The sequence below is a fragment of the Meleagris gallopavo genome, chromosome 29 (genome assembly GCF_905368555.1).
Source record: "Meleagris gallopavo chromosome 29, MGAL_WU_HG_1.1, whole genome shotgun sequence".
Classification (NCBI taxonomy): Eukaryota; Metazoa; Chordata; class Aves; order Galliformes; family Phasianidae; genus Meleagris; species Meleagris gallopavo.
The window spans coordinates 942515-963817 of NC_139432.1; the positions used below are offsets into that span (position 1 = coordinate 942515).

At 51.3% G+C, this 21303-nt stretch overlaps 2 protein-coding genes across 5 annotated transcripts; one reads left to right on the top strand and one right to left on the bottom strand.

Annotated features, from left to right (window-relative positions):
* Positions 1-416: 416 nt before the first annotated feature.
* Positions 417-15762, bottom strand: EFTUD2 (elongation factor Tu GTP binding domain containing 2). 3 transcript variants are annotated; one of them, XM_085210871.1, is made up of 28 exons: positions 15607-15762; positions 15156-15301; positions 14748-14913; positions 14502-14580; positions 13230-13305; positions 12896-12961; positions 12657-12692; positions 11660-11750; positions 11287-11369; positions 10673-10839; positions 9977-10101; positions 8296-8359; positions 7837-7927; positions 7315-7450; positions 6918-7045; positions 6220-6413; positions 5749-5860; positions 5451-5591; positions 5137-5238; positions 4824-4906; positions 3970-4056; positions 3573-3699; positions 3072-3159; positions 2755-2873; positions 2180-2274; positions 1767-1920; positions 1088-1195; positions 417-988 (listed from the first exon to the last, which is right to left on the bottom strand). In XM_085210871.1, the coding sequence occupies exons 2-28, from the start codon at positions 15258-15260 to the stop codon at positions 893-895; spliced, it is 2919 nt and encodes a 972-aa protein (XP_085066997.1). In that variant the 5' UTR covers positions 15261-15301; positions 15607-15762; the 3' UTR covers positions 417-892. The 3 variants fall into 3 exon arrangements, with proteins under 3 accessions (XP_085066997.1, XP_085066999.1, XP_085066998.1); XM_085210873.1 differs by having other exon boundaries at positions 15156-15261; positions 15607-15751; XM_085210872.1 differs by lacking the exon at positions 15607-15762 and adding an exon at positions 15473-15496.
* Positions 15713-21263, top strand: DNAAF19 (dynein axonemal assembly factor 19). Of its 2 annotated transcripts, none has more exons than XM_085210878.1 (5): positions 15713-15862; positions 16080-16275; positions 17890-18022; positions 19752-20239; positions 21127-21263. In XM_085210878.1, the coding sequence occupies exons 2-4, from the start codon at positions 16133-16135 to the stop codon at positions 20208-20210; spliced, it is 735 nt and encodes a 244-aa protein (XP_085067004.1). In that variant the 5' UTR covers positions 15713-15862; positions 16080-16132; the 3' UTR covers positions 20211-20239; positions 21127-21263. The 2 variants fall into 2 exon arrangements, with proteins under 2 accessions (XP_085067004.1, XP_085067006.1); XM_085210880.1 differs by having other exon boundaries at positions 15750-15911.
* The last annotated feature ends 40 nt before the right edge of the window (positions 21264-21303 follow it).

Here is a 21303-nt window from a genome sequence, read left to right on the forward strand (position 1 = left end):
CTTCCCACGCTGCCAGCCCCGTCCTGCACCCACTGGGGTGTGCAGAGAAATGGGGGGGGCAGTGAGAAGGGGAGATACTCGGGGGTCTGCCCATAGGGAACAGCACGGCCCTCGAGAGCTGACACTCAGGCCTAGAGCACAGATCTGGGAGCAGAGCTGTGCTGGAAGGATGATGGATGTCCCCCTCCCACCCTTCAGGGACAAAGCCCTTGCTGCAATGGGGCTGAGGCTTCTGGAGTCTCTGAAAACACAGCAGTGGGCCAAAGCCGAGCAAGAAAGGAAGAAAAGCTTAATGCAGACGTGCCTGCATGACTTGTCCTGGCTGGGACACAGTGACAAAGACAGAAAGCAGTGCTGGGGTGGGGGCAACCAGGACACTGTCTGCTCTCCCATCTGCCAAAAGGATCAGACTGAGCTCCGGGTGGAAGTTTGTATTCAATGTTTAGCAGGGTTCCAAAAACATGTACAAAAAAAAAGGGTAAAATCCAGACTTGCCCCTTTTCCTGGGTAGGTTGGTAGGAACAGCCCCTGCCCTCAGCACTGCGCCCGCCCCAAAGGAAGGCAGAGCACCCATGGGCAGCACTGCCAAAAGTAGGGAGCTGACCCAGCAGCCTTACAGCCCAAGAGTCCAAACATTCGGCTCAAGCTGATGCGCTGCAGCCCAAACCACACCTATGTGCCTGCAGAGAGCAGATCTAAAGGGAAAACCTCCTCGCTGCACACAGAGCTCTGATAACACACAAAGCATCAGCACCCCAGGCTGTGTGTGGGGCAGGCACTGAGCACGCGGTGCACAAACACCCCAAGAGGTTTCTCCAGCCATCCAAGGGGGACCTGCGGAGCCCCGAGGGGTGGGGAAGTGCTGGGCTCCCTGGGCTCAGCAGAGATGCATTCACATGGGGTAGTTGAGAACGACGTCTTGCTTGGCCAGCTCCAGCAACATGGGGTCGTCGAAGAACTTGCTGATGCTCACGTCCTCGCTCAAGCCCTGTAGAGTAACCCAAATCTGTGTTATTCCTCTGCATGCCAGCAGCCATACAGCCATCCTGGCAGAGATCCCATGGATCCTGGTGTCCTGCAGGCGTACCTTCCTGCGCCGGGTCTTGATCATGAACTCTCTGGCCAGATGTGGGGCTGGCTGGGGCTCCAGGGGGCGGATGACGATGCTTTTGTCCAAAGGGTCACCAGGCACAATCTGCAATAAGACCGCGGCTGAGAGCAATGCTGGGAGCTCCAGGAGAGCCTGAGCTGCAACGGGAAACATGCGCAGGCCCCGCGGACACCCCCAGGTGTGACACCTTTGGGTGTCACACAGCCCCAACGTGGCACCTGTTCTCCAGGCAGGGAGAAACAGTCACACTGCCACCTGTGACCAATCCTGTAGGAAGTCACTAATAGAGTGTGGCTAAAAAGCTTTCCTGGAGAGACAAAACTGAAGGGTGGCAATCACAGCATTCCAACAAGTCCAAGCCCTGTGCTCCCCAAGCACCAGAGCTCAGTGCACCCAAACAGCACCCAGCAGAGCGTGCCTTCTCAGGCACTGAGGGATCCTTGAGCTCAGTGAGCAGCATTCAGCACTCCTAATAGGGGAAATGCTGGGTAACATGGAGCAAAGCCTCAAGCTTCTGGCAGACACTTTGCAGCTGTGAAGATGCACAAAGCCTCCACCAGCTCCAAATGCCCGCACAGGAGATCCTCTGAGGATGTTTGGCTGCTGCACAGAGCACAGCCTGATCTGCCATCCCCTCCTTCCCAGCAAGACTCACCTGCCAGTGGTGGAAGACAGACAGTGAGAATGCCTGCCCCTGCGTGTGGGTCCTCAGGTCTGTTTCAAAACCAAAGGAATCAATGGCAGGGATGAAGGCTTTGATGGTGTACAGAGGGGAGCCTGGGATCGGAGCATCCTGTGTCACATGGCCTCTGCCAGAAAGTCAAAACATTTGTTTTCCTACATGCCCCCTTTTACTTCTCCTCTCCAACACTCCAACAGAACCAGGCACAAAGCCAAGTGCTGTATGTGGTGCTGAGCATCCCCTCCCACACAGCACAGGGGACAGATTTCACCTCTCCCCTCACTTCCACATCAGCCCCAAACTCCAAAAGGACTGTAGAGGTCTCTACCACCCAGATCCCAGGCGAGCAGCTGCTGCTTTGCACTGCTGAGGTGAAGGCAGCTCACCTGCGCCGTGCCAGCACGGTGTACACGGCAGACACGCAGTCAGCTGGGGCCTGCACCTCCACAAAGTAGTAGGGCTCCATCAGACGAGGAGTGGCCTGGGGGCAGAAAGGGACACAGCAGATGAGCCTACAGCAGTGCAACGTGCTGCAGCATACAAAGGATCAGAAGCTGTCAAACTGCCCAACCAGCACCTGAGTGGGGATGAGAGGATTCCCGCTGCCCACTGCGTGCCCGAGCAAACCCCAACAAACAGGAGCTCTGTGCTTTTCTCCTTCTGCCCACGTTGTGTTCCCTCTCTCACATTCCCACCTTCCCCAGCAAGTCTAACACTTGCACAGCATGAAACAGAGCAGATGCAGGCAGGATTCCAGCCAGGCTGGAACGTGACCACTTGTAAAACCTGCGTGCCAGCCTGAAAGGGCACTGCAAACATTCACGAGGCACTTTAAATCACACCATCCTCGTGGCAGACACTGCAGCACACGTACAACCTGCGCTCATTGCAGCCTCTGAGCCATCACAGGAGCCAGCACTGCACGAGGCTCAGCTTTTGTCGTGCCCAGTGCAACGCTCACCATCAGGAAGGCTGAGTACACCACCCTCCGTGCCGTCGGGATGATCTGTCCTCCGCCTCGGTGCAAGGGTTCCTGAGCAATCACTGCGTCCAGGATCTTAAACTTCACGTTGCGGATCACTGAGGAAGGGAAGAAACAACAGCACCTTAGCAGATGTCCTTTGCCATACCAGCACCAGCCATGTATCCCCACAGACCCTGAGCACAAGGCTCGCAAAAAAGACAGAGCCATCAGAGAAAGTTCAGCCACTTACAACCACTAACAGATATTAGAATTTATTCATTCATCAGCCCCACTTCTACACAGGCTCTACTTACATTCATCACAGAGAGGCCCTTCCCTGGTCCCCCACTGAAATCCCTGCACAATGCTGTCCTTCACGGAGCCCAGCAGTGCCTTGTCCACCTACAGACAGAGAGACCAAATGTTCCTCGCAATGCAGGACAGACAGACCCCAGTGTTTAAAAGCTGGTTATCAGATGAGCAGCCATGCTCCCCTGCATCCCCCAGAATCATCATCTTCAGAGTTTGACATCTATACTCATAAATTAAAAGTGCATATTTTGGTAATCCTTAAAGACAAGCTGTTCAGTTGCCAGTTCTGAGAATGCTGGCCCGAACTGTAGACTGAAAAACAGCAGGCAGTTCACCAGCTATGTAATGAGCATGGTGGAGAAGCTCAATACATCTGAGATATGACAAATCAACAAGAACTCCTAGTGTTAGGACCTTGCTGCAGGTCCTGGAGGGAACTGCCACCTCTGGACAGAAGAGAACAAACATTTCACTCAAAGATAACCCCTGTGCCTGTTTCTCACCTCTGAGGGAAGAGTATCATCTACCAGGATGTTTGGGCCAGTGGCATCCGGCCCAAAGGCCCAGATGGAACGGGCAGCCAGCAAATCCCAGTCATATTTGGTCTGGAAGAATTCACCCAGCTTCTTTCTGATGGAAGAACAGAAGAAAGTTAAAGAAACCAGTGTCGGATCTGCAGTCAGAACAAGTTTATAAGCCTATTCCATATAAAAAGTCTCAGCTTTTTACATGGAGCAAACTGTTTGCTGGGGCAGGACACTCCCAGACTCACTGGTATTAATGGTGCACCCAGGATCCCTGCCTGGGAGCTGCTGACTGATACTTGCAGATCCCAGCACTCCCTACTTTCCCAATTATTTCCCTCTAAAAGGATTCTTGCTCTCCCCAAACTGTCCATACCTGTTCCACGTTATTTGAACCACTTCATTTTCAATGTCCTCCGCGAGTCCCTTCTCCAGAGGCTCAGCAATCATCGTGATCTTGTTCCTCAGAAGAGAGACAGTTGCAATTAGTCCACAGAATGATGGAAATGGGAGTAATTGGCAGGACCTCAGGGACTGCAACACAGCCGGAGAGATGAAGCCATCCATGTCTTCCAGCGTTACTGTTGTGCTTACAAACACAGCCCACACTGCTAACAACTGCTCTCCCAAGTCTGCTCATCTCTAGCAGCAGATTGCTAAGGGACAGGAGTGCCCCATCCCTCCCTGCCAGATGTCCAGAGCTCACACTGGCTGCAGAAGTGTCAGACACAAGGGATGTTGCCTTGGAGAACCCCATTCACATGGGAACTCTGGCTGTAGGGCACGTCGCTCCACCTGTCCTGCCCCTCTAAGACAGTCCGAAGAGCAAAACCTGTCTGTTCCAAAAAACAAGACTTCCAGCCACAGTATATCACTAAAAAGATGGCAAGAAGAACCAGAAAGCACAGTGGAATACAGGAAAACTATCTTCGGTGTATGACAGGTCATGATTTGCATGAAAACTCAGGCATTAAAACATGCTGTACTTTCATTTTGGTTATTCAGTCTATGTTCCATACCAGGCCTCCTTCTTTCATGGGTATCTCATAACACCTTGCTGGAGCATGAAGACAAGACTGGATTGCAAGACACCAGAAAGGAGAGAGACTCAGTGTGTTACTGGGGGTTCAGCAGATGGAAGGCTGTCACTTGTCTGGGAACAGCTCCCTCAGAGAACACCTCCACTGCCTGCCCCACTGACTGCTCCCCAGAGGTGCCCTGGGCTCTTACTTCTTATTGGGAGTCTCAGCAAAGCACTTCAGGGAGGACGTTTCCACCACTGTCTCACAGAACGTCACGACTGGATCGGCGACCTGGAATAACAGCAACAGCTTTGTAGTGGGGTCTGTATTATTTAGGCTGGCACAGAAGCCTCTCTACAACAGGGGCCCCAGGGCACTTATCGCAACAACCTCAGCACAGTGGGGAGGAACAGAGGCAGACAGTCACCCTGTACACTGCGCAAAGTTTATTTTCCCATCCTTCTGAGTTTGAAGGACAAAGCCCTTCCCCAGCTGGGAAACCCCTCCTCTCAGTTCCTCACCTTGATATCAATCTCAGAATACATCTTCCGCAGATCATGCATCACACAATCCAGGTAGAGCTCCCCCGTTCCCAGGATCACATGTTCTCCAGACTCTTCCACCTGAAAAACAAGAGAAGGCTTCAGCTAACAGCATTATTGCTCACAGGCCCTTGTCTCACAGAGCCCTACATAAACATCAGGATTTATCAGCATAAAAAAAAGCCAGAACAAACAAAACATCCCACAGTTAAGCTAACTTGTTTTTAAGATCAGCCTACGAGGTATCCCACAGCACAAACTGAGAACAGCCAACACACAAATACCAGAAATACCTTTGTAGTGAGCGATGGGTAGCTCTTGTTGACTTTGCGGAGACCATCCAACATTTTGGGGAGCTCGGAGGGGTTGACTGGCTCTACTGCTATTTTGATGACAGATGTTGTGTTGAACTTCAAAGGCCGGAAGATCTGAGCCTGAAATCAGGTAAGGACAAAAAGCTTTGCATCACTGATGGACACTGGGGTCTGACGGAGCGTTTGAGTTTATTTAACGTCACCATCCGAGCTTTTAAGATTTATTCCAACACTCTGAGTCCCTGCAAGGCTGAGTGACAGCAGCTACCCACAGTACCTCCTCATTGCCCCTCGGCTCCGTGACAGTTGCAGTCTTCACAATGGGCTGGTCCACTCCTTCTATCAGCACCCAGTTGCCAGCAGGAACACGGTTAACCTCAATGTGATATCTAAAAGGAGGGGGAGGATGACAGAACCATAAAGCAGTTTGAGTTGGAAAGGGTTTTCAAAGACCATTTCTTCATCCAGAAGCCAAGATCTCCCACCAGATCAGGTTGGTCAGGGTCCCATGCAATCTGACTTCGAATGCTTCCAGGGATGGGGCGCCCACAACCTCTTTAGGCAGCCTGTTCCAGCATTTAGCCACCCTCACAGTACAGAAATTCTTCCTTATATCTAAACTAAATCTACTCTCTTTCATCTCCGCAGCTTCAGGCCCCTCACAGCACTGTGCTCCTCCCTGTCCCTGACAGCAATGACTTCCAGTGACTTCTCTCAAAAACTAACTCTTTGTCAGAGCTTTTCCTACCTCGCAACTGAGATCCAGAGGCGTCCAACGGTGCAGATCTGGGAATCCTCCTCATCCTCCAAGGTGTAGTTCTCTCCCAGGACCTTCACAGGCTGCCCAGCATGAATGGTACCACTGAGCACTCTGCCAAAAGCATGGAACTGAACACCGTCGTCTGTACTGTACATTTTTGTTGTGTGACACATCAGTGGACCCTTCCATGGAAAAAAAAGAAACCATTTTCAGTAGACAGCTAAAAACTGACACAGACCTGGTAAGACCTATAGATACAAATGGATTAAAGAGACAGAACTTAGAAATACTTCTTATGGCTTGCTAATACAGGGTTATTGTTATCAGCATCATGCAGGCCAGTTTTCTCTGAGCTTGGAGAGTGAATAAAACTTCATGGAAAAGGGACAAAAGGCAGCAAAAGGACACAGAATCACCCGCAGCACCCACGTGCTCCAAAGTCCTGACCCAGACTCTTGTTCTGAACACTGTCAAACAGTTATCTCTCCCAAGGGCTGCCCTGACAGGCACCAAAGTTTCTCAGAGTGAAGAGATTTGTTTCAGCATCGGATGAGAGGTTTCAGAGTGCTGGAAGTCAAATCTGTGCAGATGGCTGTCTAGGAGGCAGCTGCTCTGTCAAGGCAGTGAAAGGAGGGGGTATTTGGCACATTTTGGATGCTCAGAACAAAACAAAAGAGCTTCCTTACGTCGGGGTCACATTCACTCATGGCCTCCCCAAGATCAGAGTCAACGCCACCGGTGTAGGTGTGTTCGATTTTCGTCTTGGCTCCCACCTTTGGGGAGGGAATGTGCTGCACACACATGTCCACAAAGCCTGGAAAAGTAATACGTCGTGATTAAGCAGGGTAGAAGAAAGACATGTACCCCAATAAGCACAACATAAATCCCAATGCAGTGCACCCACAGCAATGGGGAAAATGTGGTCAGTGTGTCAAGCTGTTCTTTGAGTTTGTATTTTATACATGGAAAAGCAAAGCTATGAAAGGAATCTGTGCAGGCTGACACTCCATGTCTGCATTACAGCCCTTAAACCATCCACGTGAGGGTAAGCTATTGGGAACACTGTGGCAGCAAAGGATTTACCTGTGAACTCCCCGAAGAACTTCTTGCAGACAAGTCGTAGGAGCGGTCGAATGTTCAATTTCAACTCCTCCTTGGTCAGGTGGATGCCAAGTTCATCCAGAGTCCGAGGCAGGGTCGTGTCCACATCCCCCACCACCTGCAGGACGACAGGCACCACTGTCAGCTCTGTGCAGGTGCCCAAGCCCCAAGCTCCCAGGTGCAGCTGAAGGCCCCAGACTTATTGCCAGGTATCTCTCTCAGCTCTGCCTTGCTCACACAGAGCTCACACAAAACAGGCTGGGTGGCTCGTTTTGTCACTTGGCCGATATCATAGCACATTACAAAGAGCAAAAGCAGTTCTAGGTGTACAGACATAGGGCTATACGTGCAAGACACAGCTGTAAGGAGATGCCCATCACTTCCATGCACGCTCAAACCCAGAAATGTGTGAAGAGTCCCGCAGGCGCCAGGCATACCACCACCTAGTGCTCAGTCCTTGCATGCTCACGTCTGGAGCTGCAGGAATAACAAACCACCACATACCTGAGCCAAGATCTTGTACAGGGGCTCAAGAATGAACTCCACAAAGCTGCGCTGGGAGCTGCTGGTTGGGGCCTTCTTAGTGAACTTCCTCCTGTTGGGAGACAAAAAGAGAGGTGAGGAGGGAGCACAGCACAAGCACCTCGCACCAGCATACACACAGCCACTGCTCTTCTCTAGTTATCTACTGCTCCCAACCTCCCTGGGAAGAGCTCATGGATCATGCAGTCACTCTTACTCCAAACAAAGGTCAGAAGAGCACTCTGTTCCCATCTGGGATTCAGGAGAACACAGAATCACATCAAACAAGGAGGCCTGACCCAACCTTTCTCCCCATCACACGATCATAGGGCAGCTCAGGCTGGAAGGGACCTCAGCTGGTCGTCCAGTCCACAGCTTACATGGAAGGGAGAGGGAAAAAAACCAGCAATAAAGTAACAGACACCTAAACAGGCCTCTTACGTTTTTGGGTTGAAGTAGATGTCGCCCCAAAGCCGCTTTGCAAACTCCTGATAATTGATATCTCCTAAAAGGAAGAAGCAAGAATAAGAGACACTGAGTATTTCTCTCATTTTGGAGATCTCATTTTTGCTTTTTAAAGCAACCCTGAGGTTTTGATGCAGTGCTGGTGAGTGAACACTTGGTACCATTGGGAGTAACTGATTAAATCCTGACCTGGGAAGGCTGGGCAGAGAAGTGGCCAGAAAACAGCCCTGTGAGGACTGCACCAGCAGCCCCCAGGAGCGCCGTGGCTTTGCACATTTCCCTCTCAGGAACATTTCAGCTGTCCTGATCACAGACGAGGTTACAGCTGAGAGGAGTCAGACTCTGCTCTGCAGGAACCCAGTTCAATCTGCCTCATTTTTCCAACCTGACTGCACAGTGCAAAGGTGCTGGGATGGCTGACACCCTGCCTGCTCATCGCAGCATTTTCTGCCTTGCTGAACACCTCCAGGTTCTTGTTTCAGCTGATGCATTAAGTGCACCTCCAAGTACCCAAGTGCGGAAGGAGCAGTACTTGGCTGTCATGGTGGATTTACAAATAATAAGACAGCAGTGATAATTTACAGCTGTTTCCAATCAAGCTTTTGCTGTGGGCAGATGTGAAAGCTTAAGAAATTTCAGGGTGGCTGCAGATCTGACAGTTAAAGCACCATAACTCACGTTACTGGAAGAGTGGTGGCTGCACACAAAATCCCTGGTGACCACCGCCGAATGTTACTGACTTGAGTACCATTCAGCTCATGGATGACATCTCCCACCAACTGTGCTGAATGCTTTATCAGCCTCCAAAAGCAGGGAACCATCCTGCGTTACTTCCATGATGCCCAGGGAGCTCATTTATTTCTCCAAACTGATGAAGGTGCACAATAGCCCCGAAACAGCGGTCTTTGACCTCTACAACTTCGTCCTCCCTCAGGCCAAGTTCTTTGCAAGAGCTGATCTACAACATCCTTCTTTCCTACAGATCACCCCAAATTCCCCAACCTGGAACTTCAGAACTTGGCTGGATTGCTGACGAATGCGAGCAGTGCAAGCAAAAGGCCCTCTTTTATAAAGGCAGATTGCCTCCAGGGGGCACCTGGGGAACAGAAAATTAAATCAAAGGCAGAAAAAGACGGTTTCTTAAAAAAGATCGAAGGGCAAAAGTGCAAAACCTCGTGGGCTGAGCTCTGCCTGGCTGCAGCTGAACCTCAGACTCAGATTCTTCTGGGAAAAGGCAGGCAGAGCTTAACAGCTTCACTGCTGAGCTGTCCGGAAACATGGAGTGCAGGGCACACACTTGTCTTCAGCTGCCACAGAACCAGCTGCTTTTTCTGATTAAGGGTGTATATAAAACATCAACTCCTGACTCCAGAAATATTTATCAGGAGAAACTATTTACCTAAAAACAAGTTTGAACTGTATTTTTGCTTTTTACCAGCATGGAAAGACCTTAATAAATAGTCTGCGGTCTATGAGACTATAATAAAGCCACCTGGGGCTCAGATCTGCAGTACCTCAAAATTTCCGAAGTTCAAGAGTGCATAAACTGGCCACGTAGATACACAGCAAAAGCTGAAGCAGAATAACTTGGAAAGCCTCAACAAAAAGGTTAGGAAATGAGATGTTAAAGCGTGCAAGGTTTCTGGATAATCCTCACCATATGTGTCTGCATAAATCTTTGCAAAAGATCCCAGCGTGAAGCAGATGCTGTACTGTGAGCTGGAGAAACACACATTCCCCAGAAGGGGAGACAGGACGAGGTTCTCGTCGGTGGAATACATGCTGAGAGGAGACAGGTTTGGAGACAAGGGGAAAAAAACAACATAAATCAATGTTATGAACCAAGGAGGACATCTATTTCCCACACCAAACAGCAGCAGGTGATAGGCAAGCAGTTTACACTGCCTGGATCATTAGAAAGTGGGCAGTGAGGGGGCATGGAGGGGCTGCAGCAGTGTGGGGAGCAATCAGTGCTGTGAGGTGCTGGGCACGGGGCTGGCCATGGCCCTGCTGCTGGCCTGGAGCTCGTCAGGGATTTGGGATTTGGAGAAGAGAGAGAGCAGGCAGCTGTGGGGCTGTGGGATGGGGTCGGAGCTGCTCTGTGCCTCAGCTTCCCCTCCCCACACATTTGTGTGAGGATGCAGGTGCACACGTGGGTGTGTGTGGATGTGTGTGCCTGTGTGCGTGGGTGAGCTCACACGTGCACACAGGTGTGCAATGCCCATGTGCTCACCGAGGTGGGTGTGCAATCAATGGGCTGCAAAAGCTCCTCTGTGCGGATTCCTCTGCTGCTGCCAACTGCCCTGGGGCACCTACCCACCCACAAACCCACCCACCCACCTCCCAGCCCTACCTGATCAGACCATTAACTTCATCCACAATATGTCGGAGTTTGTAGTAAGCATCTGTAGGGGGCAACTTCAGCTCCAGGATCAGGCGGTCGATTTTGTTGATGCACACAGTCACTGCCAGCCGCTCCTGCACCGCATGCTTGATCAGCCTCTCTGTGTTCAGCATCACCTGCAGGGAAATGAGCACCAACACCCCTAGCAAAAGCCCTCTGCAAAATGCTATGTAGGGCATGCCAGGCAGTGACCCTTACATACAGGGCTGCAGCCTGTAGGAAAGCCTCAGCTGAACCATCAGTGATCATCCTGAAATTTAAAGTAGGTGCTAACCCAACCGAATTGCTTGAATCCTGCCCCTCAGACATCACTGACATAAATAACCTGCTCAATTTTACATATAGTGGAGATGCAAATAAATCAGATATGAGCCTACAGGTCACACACATCATGTCAGACCTGGAAACAGAAGCGGGAGGCTCAGCCCCCACTTTGGCAGTTTCTCAACGCGTCCTCCAAAAACCCTTCAGCACTGCAAGCTGAGCCCATCCCCTTCATGATAGAGCAGGGGCAAGGCTCTGGTGTGAGCTCAGAATTAACCCCAGGAGAAGCTGACACTCACCCCCTCAGCTGCATCGATGAAAAGCACGACGCCATCCGAAATACGAAGGCCAGCTGTCACCTCGTCAGAGAAATTGACGTGACCTTGAGAAAACAAACAAAAACAAAGGAGAAAAGTGGGAATGAGAGCAATCTTAAACCTGAGTGCAGGTTTGGGGCTGCCCCTTGGCTCGGGTCACTGACACCCAGCAAGGCAGAACACAGATGCCCTCCCCCTAAAATTTGGCCTCAGTTTCCTACAAGACATTGATCTCCTCCCATCAACAGCACTACCCAGAAGGCCAAAGAGAAAGGAACACGTGGCATGTATCTGCTCTACACATCCAGCTGCCTCCAGCTGCGTGCACCCTGAAACAGGATTTGCAGGATTATACCTGGGGTGTCAATGATGTTGAAGAGAAAAGACTTTCCTTTGGTGTCTGGCAGAACAATGGTCACTGGTGTGCTCTTGATCCCCACTCCCCTCTGAAACACAGGAAAGCAGGATTACCAGTTGAAAGAATGAAATGAAAAATTCCCAGATAAAAGATGAAGGAGGAAGAATTCATCAGAAGGACTGAGGGAAGTAAACATCCCTCCAGTCCAACATCCTGCACTCAGATCACTGCGCTGTGCAGCCCAGCTGCTCCTTCCACACTGGTGCAGACTGGTAAGGTACCACCTTGGGGCCACAACCCGAGTCTGATTACAGCTAAGGAAATACAAATGCTAGAAACAGAAGATCTGCATTTTTCTGTGTATTCACTCCTCTGCTATTAAGTTACGCCTCAGCACTTCAGATTCAATCATACAGAGTGTAAAGCACAGCAGTAAGATGAAGAAAAAGAGAAGCTCCCCAGGACTGCTCTGGTCATGGCAGTACTCAGAGCATAGGACTGGATAAAATCCCCATCCGTGCCCAACCACATGCAATCAGAGCACTCAGTTACAATTTCCCATCACAGGAAGCCTAGCAGAAAGATGTGCATTTGAAATTACAGTTTTTTTCCTCCTCCACCTCTGCTACGAATCCCTTCCACCTCTTTCCCCTCAAAAAAAAAAAAAAAAAAAAGGTTTACCCACATGTCGTGATATTACTGCTACAGATTAATGGGCTGTGTTGTAGCTATGTGTTGCAATAATACTGTGTGGATTTTCAGCATCACAGAGGTAGATAAATAAAATCATACATGAAGGTGAGGGCTGGAGTAAATGGAAAACAGTTGGAAAAGGGATCTGGCAAAACTAGAGATCATTTTCTTGATAAAGAAAATAATCAAACAGTAGAAGGCACATAAAGATGATGAGAAGAAAAAGGAAGAAGAAACTGCAATTGTGAGTAAAGCACGAGGCAGCTGTGTGAAAGCAGTTTGTCCTACAAAGCTCACTTACCTCCTGCTCTGTGAACAATATATCAGTATAGCAGAGCTGCAAAGACAAAACAAGAATCAGAATATCATGGTTTTGCACCGAACACAGCACGGCACAACAACTCTTTGCACACTGTTAGCACGGCAAGTGACAGAACCAGAATTAGGTCTGCACTCTGGTTTTCCAGTCCTTCATTCTAATCACAAAACCACATTTTCCCCACACATTCCAAGGCAGGAATACATCCAGAGCTCACTCACATCCTGGTCGTAGCGCTTCCTGATTTCTGGGTGCGTCTGCTCTATCAGGCAGTCAACAAAACAAGTCTGAAAAACACCAAACCATGGGAAAAAAGATGCGACTTCGTTCAAAGAGATAAACACCAGCACAATCCCACCCCTCCCACGGGGCACACAGAAAAGGGGGTACAGAAATACTTCCACATGACGGAAAGAAAAGCCACAAATAACTGCAGAGCAACGGGAGCAGGAGAGAAGGCTGCTGCAGGGATCAGGGGGTCAAAAGAGCAGCAGTCAAAGAAAGGAACAGAGAGATCATTACTGCCACCCAACGCACGTGGGATATTCACACTACCTTGCCGTGGTGAAGGTGCCCACACAGAGTCACATTCCGAATCAGCTCAGAGTTGTCCATCAGATCTGCCAGGAAACTGGAGGGATGAAGCACAAAAGACTGTTGGAGGCTTCTGCTGTGGCTAAGAAAAGCAGGCGCCGCTTTCCACCCAAGGGCCCTCTGAATCCTCTCCAAACTTTCATGCCCTGCGGAGGAAGAATCCCACTCTGCAGATGGGGAGGACAAGAGAGTTGGAGTCCTGGACAGATGGCAGTGGGTGGGAGGAGACGGAGTTGGTAAAACTGCAAGAGATTAAATACTCTGAACGCCTTTCTTCTCTTCTAGACAGTATTAGAGCAGCTCAGATGAGGAAACGCTTCCGCTCCAATGGTGGCAGGTAGTCAACTAAACCAGAGAGGTGGATAACAACACCCCACACACTTTTAAAAGGTAGCCACGGGGTGCTGCAGACTATTAATTCTGACTTTCAGGTCTTAATACACTGATGCTCTCAGGGACTCGAGGAAACAGTAATAGAATTTAAATCTTTTTTGAATCAGCGATGAGCTGAGGAATGATGAGCTGGTCACCTCTGCAGAGGTCCCAGCCAAAATGGAATTGAGATCCTAAATTAGCAGCTACTCTTCAAAATAAAGGGAAGCTATCAAACAAGAATCGATTATTAGGGATTTGAGGATAGTGAGTCCAGTCAAATAATCTCCTTCTTAAAAATACTTTAGTTTTCACTTATGAAGCAGGCTTTTTAGCATACAACATTTTGATTAAGAGCTTAAAAAGCACAAAAATCAATAAGAATCCAAATTAAAAGCTTGCCTATTGGTCTTAAACTAAGGCTAAATGTGAAATCAATAGCAAGCTTGCAGTTTTCTGGTTAAGTCCTGCCGGGACTTCTGCGTGGCCCCATCTTAAGCATTTACATCAAGGAAGAGCAGGAGTAAGAATTAATTACTGATGGAGTGAGCAGAGCATAAAGGCATCAGAAAAACAGTAGGAAATGCACTGTGTTGCCTACAAGGAAGGCAAAATAGCTGTAAAATTGTTGGCCTCATGCTTTCCTCCTCTTCTTTTTTGTTCAAACTCAGGGAGCCAGCTGCACTCACTTATATTGCTGCTCTTAGTAAGAAACAAACCCAGTGCCCCCTGTGAGCTCCCGCCTCCATACAGCACACCCCTCTGCCTCCCCACCTTGCCTGTAAGCAATGAGAAGCAAGGAAATTGCAGCACAGATGGCCTAAACCAAAGCACACGCTTCAAACTCTGCATATTACTTACTCCATCTCATAGACGGTGACCGGCAACGTCTGTTCCATCAAAGAGAACTTTTTGGTTTTCACGGGTTTAATAATAGGCTCTGAAAACAAAGGAAAGAACAATAAAACACCGTTATGGGTGACCTGAACCCAGCACCTCCAAATACTGCGTGGGGATTTTTTGCAGATAAGAAACACAGCTTTAAATTGACAGATTCCTTTCTCTTTTTATGGGAGGACCAAACAAGATGACTTAAATGCCACTCACCAGTGAGAGGCTGTGTGTCCTCCTCCTGCACTATGGTCTCCACTTCGGGCCCATAGACCTCCTCAGCAGTGGGGTAGTACTTCTTGTCCTCGTGCAGCACCACCTCCATCCCAGGGTGGTCCTCATCGTGGTCCCCCATATCATCGTCATCGTCATCATCCTCGAGCTGCAACCAACACTCACACTGAGCTGCTGCCAGCACCAAAGTGCTTCATAAACCTTAATTGCGGCTGGAAATAATGCCTTGGTGTCATACATCAGGAGAGTCGGGAAACTGACAGCAGAAAGGGCACCCTCCACTCTCCAGAGGTTTCCCTGTAATGGGAGCCAGGCACGAGGCAGGACATGTTTTACGGCTACTGTGTGGCTGCACTGCTCAGCACAGCCCTGCCACAGCCGTGCACCCACCTCATCCAGATCCTTGGACTCCCGGCCCAGCTCATCGTCCTCATCATCAGAGTCCAGCTCCGGCCCGATGTAGTTCCCAAACTCGTCATACAGGTCAGTGTCCATGCTGGGGGTGCAGGGATGGGATCAGAGCCGGGAGCAGAACCCTGGAACCGCAACTCAGCCTCAATTCCAGCCCCAGGACCTGACCGAGACCCAGACCCAGCCTCAGCTCCACAGCCCGAACCGGCCCCATATCCAGAACCAGTCCTACACCCAGATCCTGCCTGAGTCGCACCCGGCCCCACACGCGCACCCGGCCCCACGCGCAGCTCCACCTCAGTTCCAGAAAACGCCGCACATTCAGTTCAGGACCCGCCCCTGACGCAGATCCGAAGCCCCCAGGCCCCGGCTCCAGCCCTCGGCCCTCGTTTCCTGGCCTCACGCCACGCTCCCCGCCCTTTTCCCGCACCCCGTATCCCCGCCGCGCGCTCCCCGCTCTCTCGGCCGTTGGCGCCGCCGACAGCGCAGCGGAAGGACCCGGGCTGCCCTGAGCGCCCGTCCCGCGCGGGGCGGCAGCGGCGCCGCCGCTCTTCAGGCACGACGCGGGCAGCCTCGCCGGGTCCTTCAGGCGGCGCGCGGCGCTGTCGCCATGGCAACGGGAGGGGCGGGCGCGGCGGAGCGGCTCGGGGCGCCGTCGCGATAGGAGCGGGGCTGCCGGGTTGGCGGTGCGTGTGGGCGGGGCCGATCGCGACAGGAATGAGGGTCTACGGCCCGGTGAGGGCTGTCGCGACGGGAATCCCTGGGGGAGCTGTGTGCGCCGGCCCGGTGGTCTATCGCGACGTGAGGGTCAGCCGCGAGCCGTTGCGGCGGCAGCGGGGTCCTCGTCGCCACTGAGGCGCTTCAGCGGGTATCGCTGTCACAGCGGGAGCTTTATCCCCGCAGCTGGTCACGCGCCGAGGCCTCCCGTCGTGGCTATCGCGACAGTAGTCGGGCCAATGGAGGCGGACGGAGCCGTGAATATGGGCGCGCTGCGGGAGGAGCTGCGGGCGGCGCTGGAGGCCGACGAGAGGCGCGAGAGGGAGAACAGCGCCAAGCTGCGCGCCGTGCGGCAGCGCGTGGGATCCTACGAGCAGTTCAGGTGGGCGCAGCGCCCCGCACAGCGCCGAACAGAACCGCACAGCACCGCACACAGCACCGCACAGAACCGCGCACAGCACCGCACACAGCACCGCACACAGCATCGCACAGAACCGCACACAACACCGCACAGAACCGCGCACAGCACCGCACAGCACCGCACACAGCACCGCACAGCATCACACAGCACCGCACACAACACCGCACAGAACCGCACACAGCACCGCACAGCATCACACAGCACCGCACACAACACCGCACAGAACCGCACACAGCACCGCACAGCACCGTGCACAGCATCACACAGAACTGCGCACAGCACCGCACACAGCACCGCACAGAACCGCACACAGCACCGCACACAGCACCGCACAGCACCGCACACAGCACTGCACACAGCACCGCACAGAACCGCGCACAGCACCGCACACAGCACCGCACAGCACCGCAGTGCCGCACCGCGGATCAGCCACAGGTCCTCCTCTGCAGAGCTCCTCCTGCTGCCGTTCTCCCTCCCCCTGCCCGTGTTGGACGTCCCAGGGCTCCTCTCTGCCTGCAAGGGGAAATGGCTTTAAGTTGTGGGAGGGCAGATTTCAGCTGGCTGTCAGGGGAAGTTGTTTGCTGTGAGAGTGGGGAGGTGCTGGAACAGCTGCCCAGAGGCTGTGGATCCCCGTCCATCCCTGGAGGTGTTCAAGGCCAGCAAGGATGGGGCCCTGGGCAGCCTGGGCTGCTGTGAGATGTGGAGGTTGGTGGCCCTGCATTGGGGGGGGTTGGAGCTTCGTGATCCTTGAGCTCCCTTCCAACCCGGGCCGTTCTGTGACTCTGTGATTCTGCCCAGGTTCTGCTGAATGGCAGCTCGGCGGCTCCTCCATCCATCAGCAGATTTGCAATCTAGGATGCAAGAAGCTCCTTCTGGGCAGGGAATGTGGGACACTCCTAACGCCCTCCACCGCATCCCCATCCCCTCACATCCACAGAAAGATCCATAGATGGATCCAGGACTTGACCACCCCCTGATAGACTTATCCAGTGCTGGAGCACATGGCGCTGGCAGCCCCATTCTGCCTGAATTGATGGCATTGCTTTCTCCCCTATCCCTGTAAAAGGACTCTGCTGCAGTTCTCTTGTTAGAATACGAACAAAAATCACATTGCTGCTCAGTTCACAAAATCCGCAGTGCGCTGTGGTGTCAGCAGCTAGGAGTCATCCACAGGACAACAGAACAGCTTCTCTCCGTGGGTGCTGCTCCCCCACTTGTGAGGGCCAGCAGAGCCCTGAACCCATTCGAAAATCTCGTTATTGGGAGGACTAACGAATGTCAGGCACAGACGTTCATCCCACGGGATGAGAAGAATGACATGAGCTGAGTCCGGGCTGCTGCAATTAGTCACAGACGTCAGTGTAATGGGGTGGCTGAGTAAGAATGCCTGTAAGAATGGAGGACTTCTGTGGAAGTCCTAAAGATACAAAATCTTCACTGTACCCCAGGAAAAGTGCTGGAGGAAGAAGTGTCCGGCCAGTCCTTGGGCCCTGGCTGCTGCGGAAGCTGTTGGGTAGAAACGCCAACTCCATCACCCATGTATTTCACCTTGTGTCCTCTTCCTATTCCCTGCAGGGACATCGTGCTGGCGTCACACCTGAGGCCTCTAGAGAAGAAGGACAAGATGGGGAACAAGAGAAACGTGCTCTGGAACCCCTGTGCAGGCCACACGAGGGGCCAGCAAGTCACCGAGGTGGAGATACCGCAGGTGAGGGAGATGCCCTGGGTGAGGGAGATGCTTTCTGGGGCTTTACCCACGCCTAAATATTACTGCAGAATAATTTGGGTGTTACTTTAATGCACAAGAGCTATTCAGAATTATTTCTACATGTGAACAAGCCCTTAGAATCCCCAGTTCTGAGCTGCAGGGTTCAGTCTCAGCTCCTTTTTTGTGTCTGCATCAAGAGTTGAAGACCAAAGACTCGGTGCCCTGTGTCTGACAGTGGCCAGAAATGGATTCTTGGGGAAGAGTGCCCTCCCTTGGCCACGCTCCTCCAGCTGGCTGCATCCTGGAGACTGAGAGCCAGGCTGTGCATCTGGATTGCTGCGTTTAATGGCCACAGATAACACATCTTCTGTGAACGGAGCCAGTTCTTCTTCACCCCACAGTTTAATTATGCATGATATGGAAAAGTGCTATTTTGTTTCCAACCCGCTGCCCGATGAGGTCATTGGATCATCCTTAGTTCTGCAGTTGGGAAACGGTGAAAAATTATTTTCTACCCAGGCTATGTGTGATGGGCTGACATCTGTCCTGCTCCCATCAGTGGGCTTTCTCCAAGTCCTGATCAGCTGAATGTCTTCTGGAATGGAAGGACTCTGCGCTTCCATCTTCCCTTCTTTCCCTTCCCACTCTGGTGCTGGGTTATTTTGATGCAGGCACCCACCAGATTTGCAGAAATAAAAAATGGTCACTTTACTCTCAGTTGGTTTCCTGTTAACCCCCAGTGCTGGCTTTGTTTTGGTGTTTCGGCAGAATGCCCGTGGTGACTCCTGGCTGCCCAGCAGCAGGATGGCAGTGGGACTGCAGCCTGGTGGGAGCGGTGGTGCAGTCTGTTCTGGACTGTTCCCCAGCTGGAAATGTTCTGCATGAAATTTTTGACAGTGAATTTCATTTGCCTGTTTATGGTGAGATCCTTTTTGCAGCTCTTCTAAGGCAGCTTTGTCTTCGCTTGGACTGAGCAGTGATCTCCCCAGAGCAAATGCTGTTCTTAATCCCATTAGTGCTCAGGCTCAGATCTCCAGGGCCTCTCCATTTCGTGTTTAGACACTGCCTGATGCTGCTGCACCTCGTTCCCAGGATCTGTATAAAAGCCCAAACATTTAAATCCTTCTCCAGTCAGCAGTATGAGTTCAGCAGTGCAATTACATATGGTATAAACAGGCTTTCTTTTTATCTGGAGATGCCACATTGAGCTGCGTATCTCTTAGTCCGAGTGCTGGATTGTGGGTGTGTATGTCACAATACGTTACGAGACAGTGTGTGAGGGTGTTTATATAGGGTTAGAGTTTATATAGAGGATGCATAAATTAATTTGTTTTCTGGGTTTTAAGCCCTTTAGCTTTTTTCTCTTCACCTGTTTGGTTTGCTTCAGAGGGACCCAAATTTCTGTGGAATTATCACAGTCTCCAAGAGATCCCTTTCAGTGGATGATGGATCCAGAGTGGGCAGTGTGTTTGGGTTCCTGTGTTCGTGTGCATTGCATTTCATCTCTCACCCACTCTTCCTTTATTTTTCTCTGAAGTCCTCTGGTTTCTCTTGGGCTCGATGAACCTGATATCCCTTTGTCTCTTTGCACGTGTTGCTGCCTTACAAGCTTTGTGCAGCTCTTTGTACGAGAAGGATCCGTCAGACATCCACAGACTGATAAGGGGGGGGGAATAAAAACCTTTGTGAGGAACAAAGCAGAAAACTTGACAGTTATTTTCTCCTTCAGGAGCTGGAGCAATTGCCTGGAACCTCTGCCGAATTTTACAGAGATTGGCGCAGGTGCTTAAAAAGTGGAAAAGAAAAATACCAGCTGTTGCTTAAACTGGAGGGGAAGGCCTTGAGCAGAATCTTTCAGGCCGAGTTGGGTTTTGGCCTCCTGGGTGAGTTCCTTACCGTGCTGGCAGAGAACGTCTGCCATGAAGACAGAGATGCTGTCCTTCAGATCTTACAGAGCCTTTCTGGCACCAAACGCTTTGGGTTAAACCTGGATCTTCTGAGCACGTCAGAAAAAGAGAGCACCAGGGATCTGTTTAGGAAGCTGCAGAGCATGAGTGGGGGTTATTGGACCCCTGGCCATCCCTGTGGCAAAGCAGAGGGGGAAGCCCACCCCACCGACACCGTCTTGCAGAAGGAAGCCGAGGAAAGGAGAGTGATAGAGCTGATGAGATGCTACCAGGCCAGCTGAAGGAGCAGCGGTGGTTCTGCCAAATAAAGGTTAGGAACAGACATTGTGTTCCTTGTGATCTCTGGGTTGGTGTCCTCACAGGACAGTTCTGTAAGAATCTCTTAGGTGAGGAGAATAAATGAGGGAAAGAACATTTAGGCTGGCATGTATGGAGGAGAAATCAAAACCCAAGTAGTTCCTCCCCTTTTTCTTCTCTGTTCATTGTCACTCTGGATTTAAGAAATGTAATCCAGGACATTTAACGCTTAACCACACAGCCAGGGCTGGTGGGGGTGGGAATGCAGTGCAAGGTGGTAATTCTGGGACTGACCCAACCAGCTATTTTCAGCAGGGCTTGGTGTAAACCTCAGAGATGCTGTCACCCTGTGGTCCTGGACCATGGTTTGCCTAAATCCTACATAAATTGAAATTTAGAAGGAACCGTCAGGCAGCAGCATAACGGAGGGATTCTCCAGTGCTGTGTATTATCATGTCTGGATTGATTAGCCATTCTGTTTAGGCTGCAGACTCCAGAAAGGCTCTCATATGGTACAGCTCAGCACCTGCCCACCACACTCTCCTGCAGGTCTAGTGTGGGAAGATCTCCCAAGAGTGCTGGAGAGCACAGTGTGTACTACACTGCTCAGATTCCCTTGAATTCAGCTCAGAATCAACTACCAAGTCCGTTTTGTTCAAAAGCCCAGCTAGAGGAGCAAAAGGCAGAGTCAGCCCTGCCTGGCTATAAGTCACCCTCTCCCACCTTCTCTAGAAACTCTAGGCCCCTAATTTCAGGCTTCTCTTGGCATGTATCTTGGTTTTGTGGCATGTATCTTGGGGACGTGTGTGTCCCTGCAATCTGTTGTAGGTGCCACTCTTTTTGCCTCTGTGTAACATTTGCCAGCCAGGAAGCTAACAGAAAGCCTTTTGTCTTAAACAGAAAGGGAAGATCCTGGGGGCTCCCAAAATCAGAGTGGGGGATACTGATACAACAGGGAGGATATGGAACTCCAAATATCTTGTGTGAAACCTCTGGTTCTGGGCTACAGATGAAGCTGCCAACAGGGAGGTTCTCCAAGCCTACAGAAGAGTTGGTGCAATCCTTAACGTTAGCTTT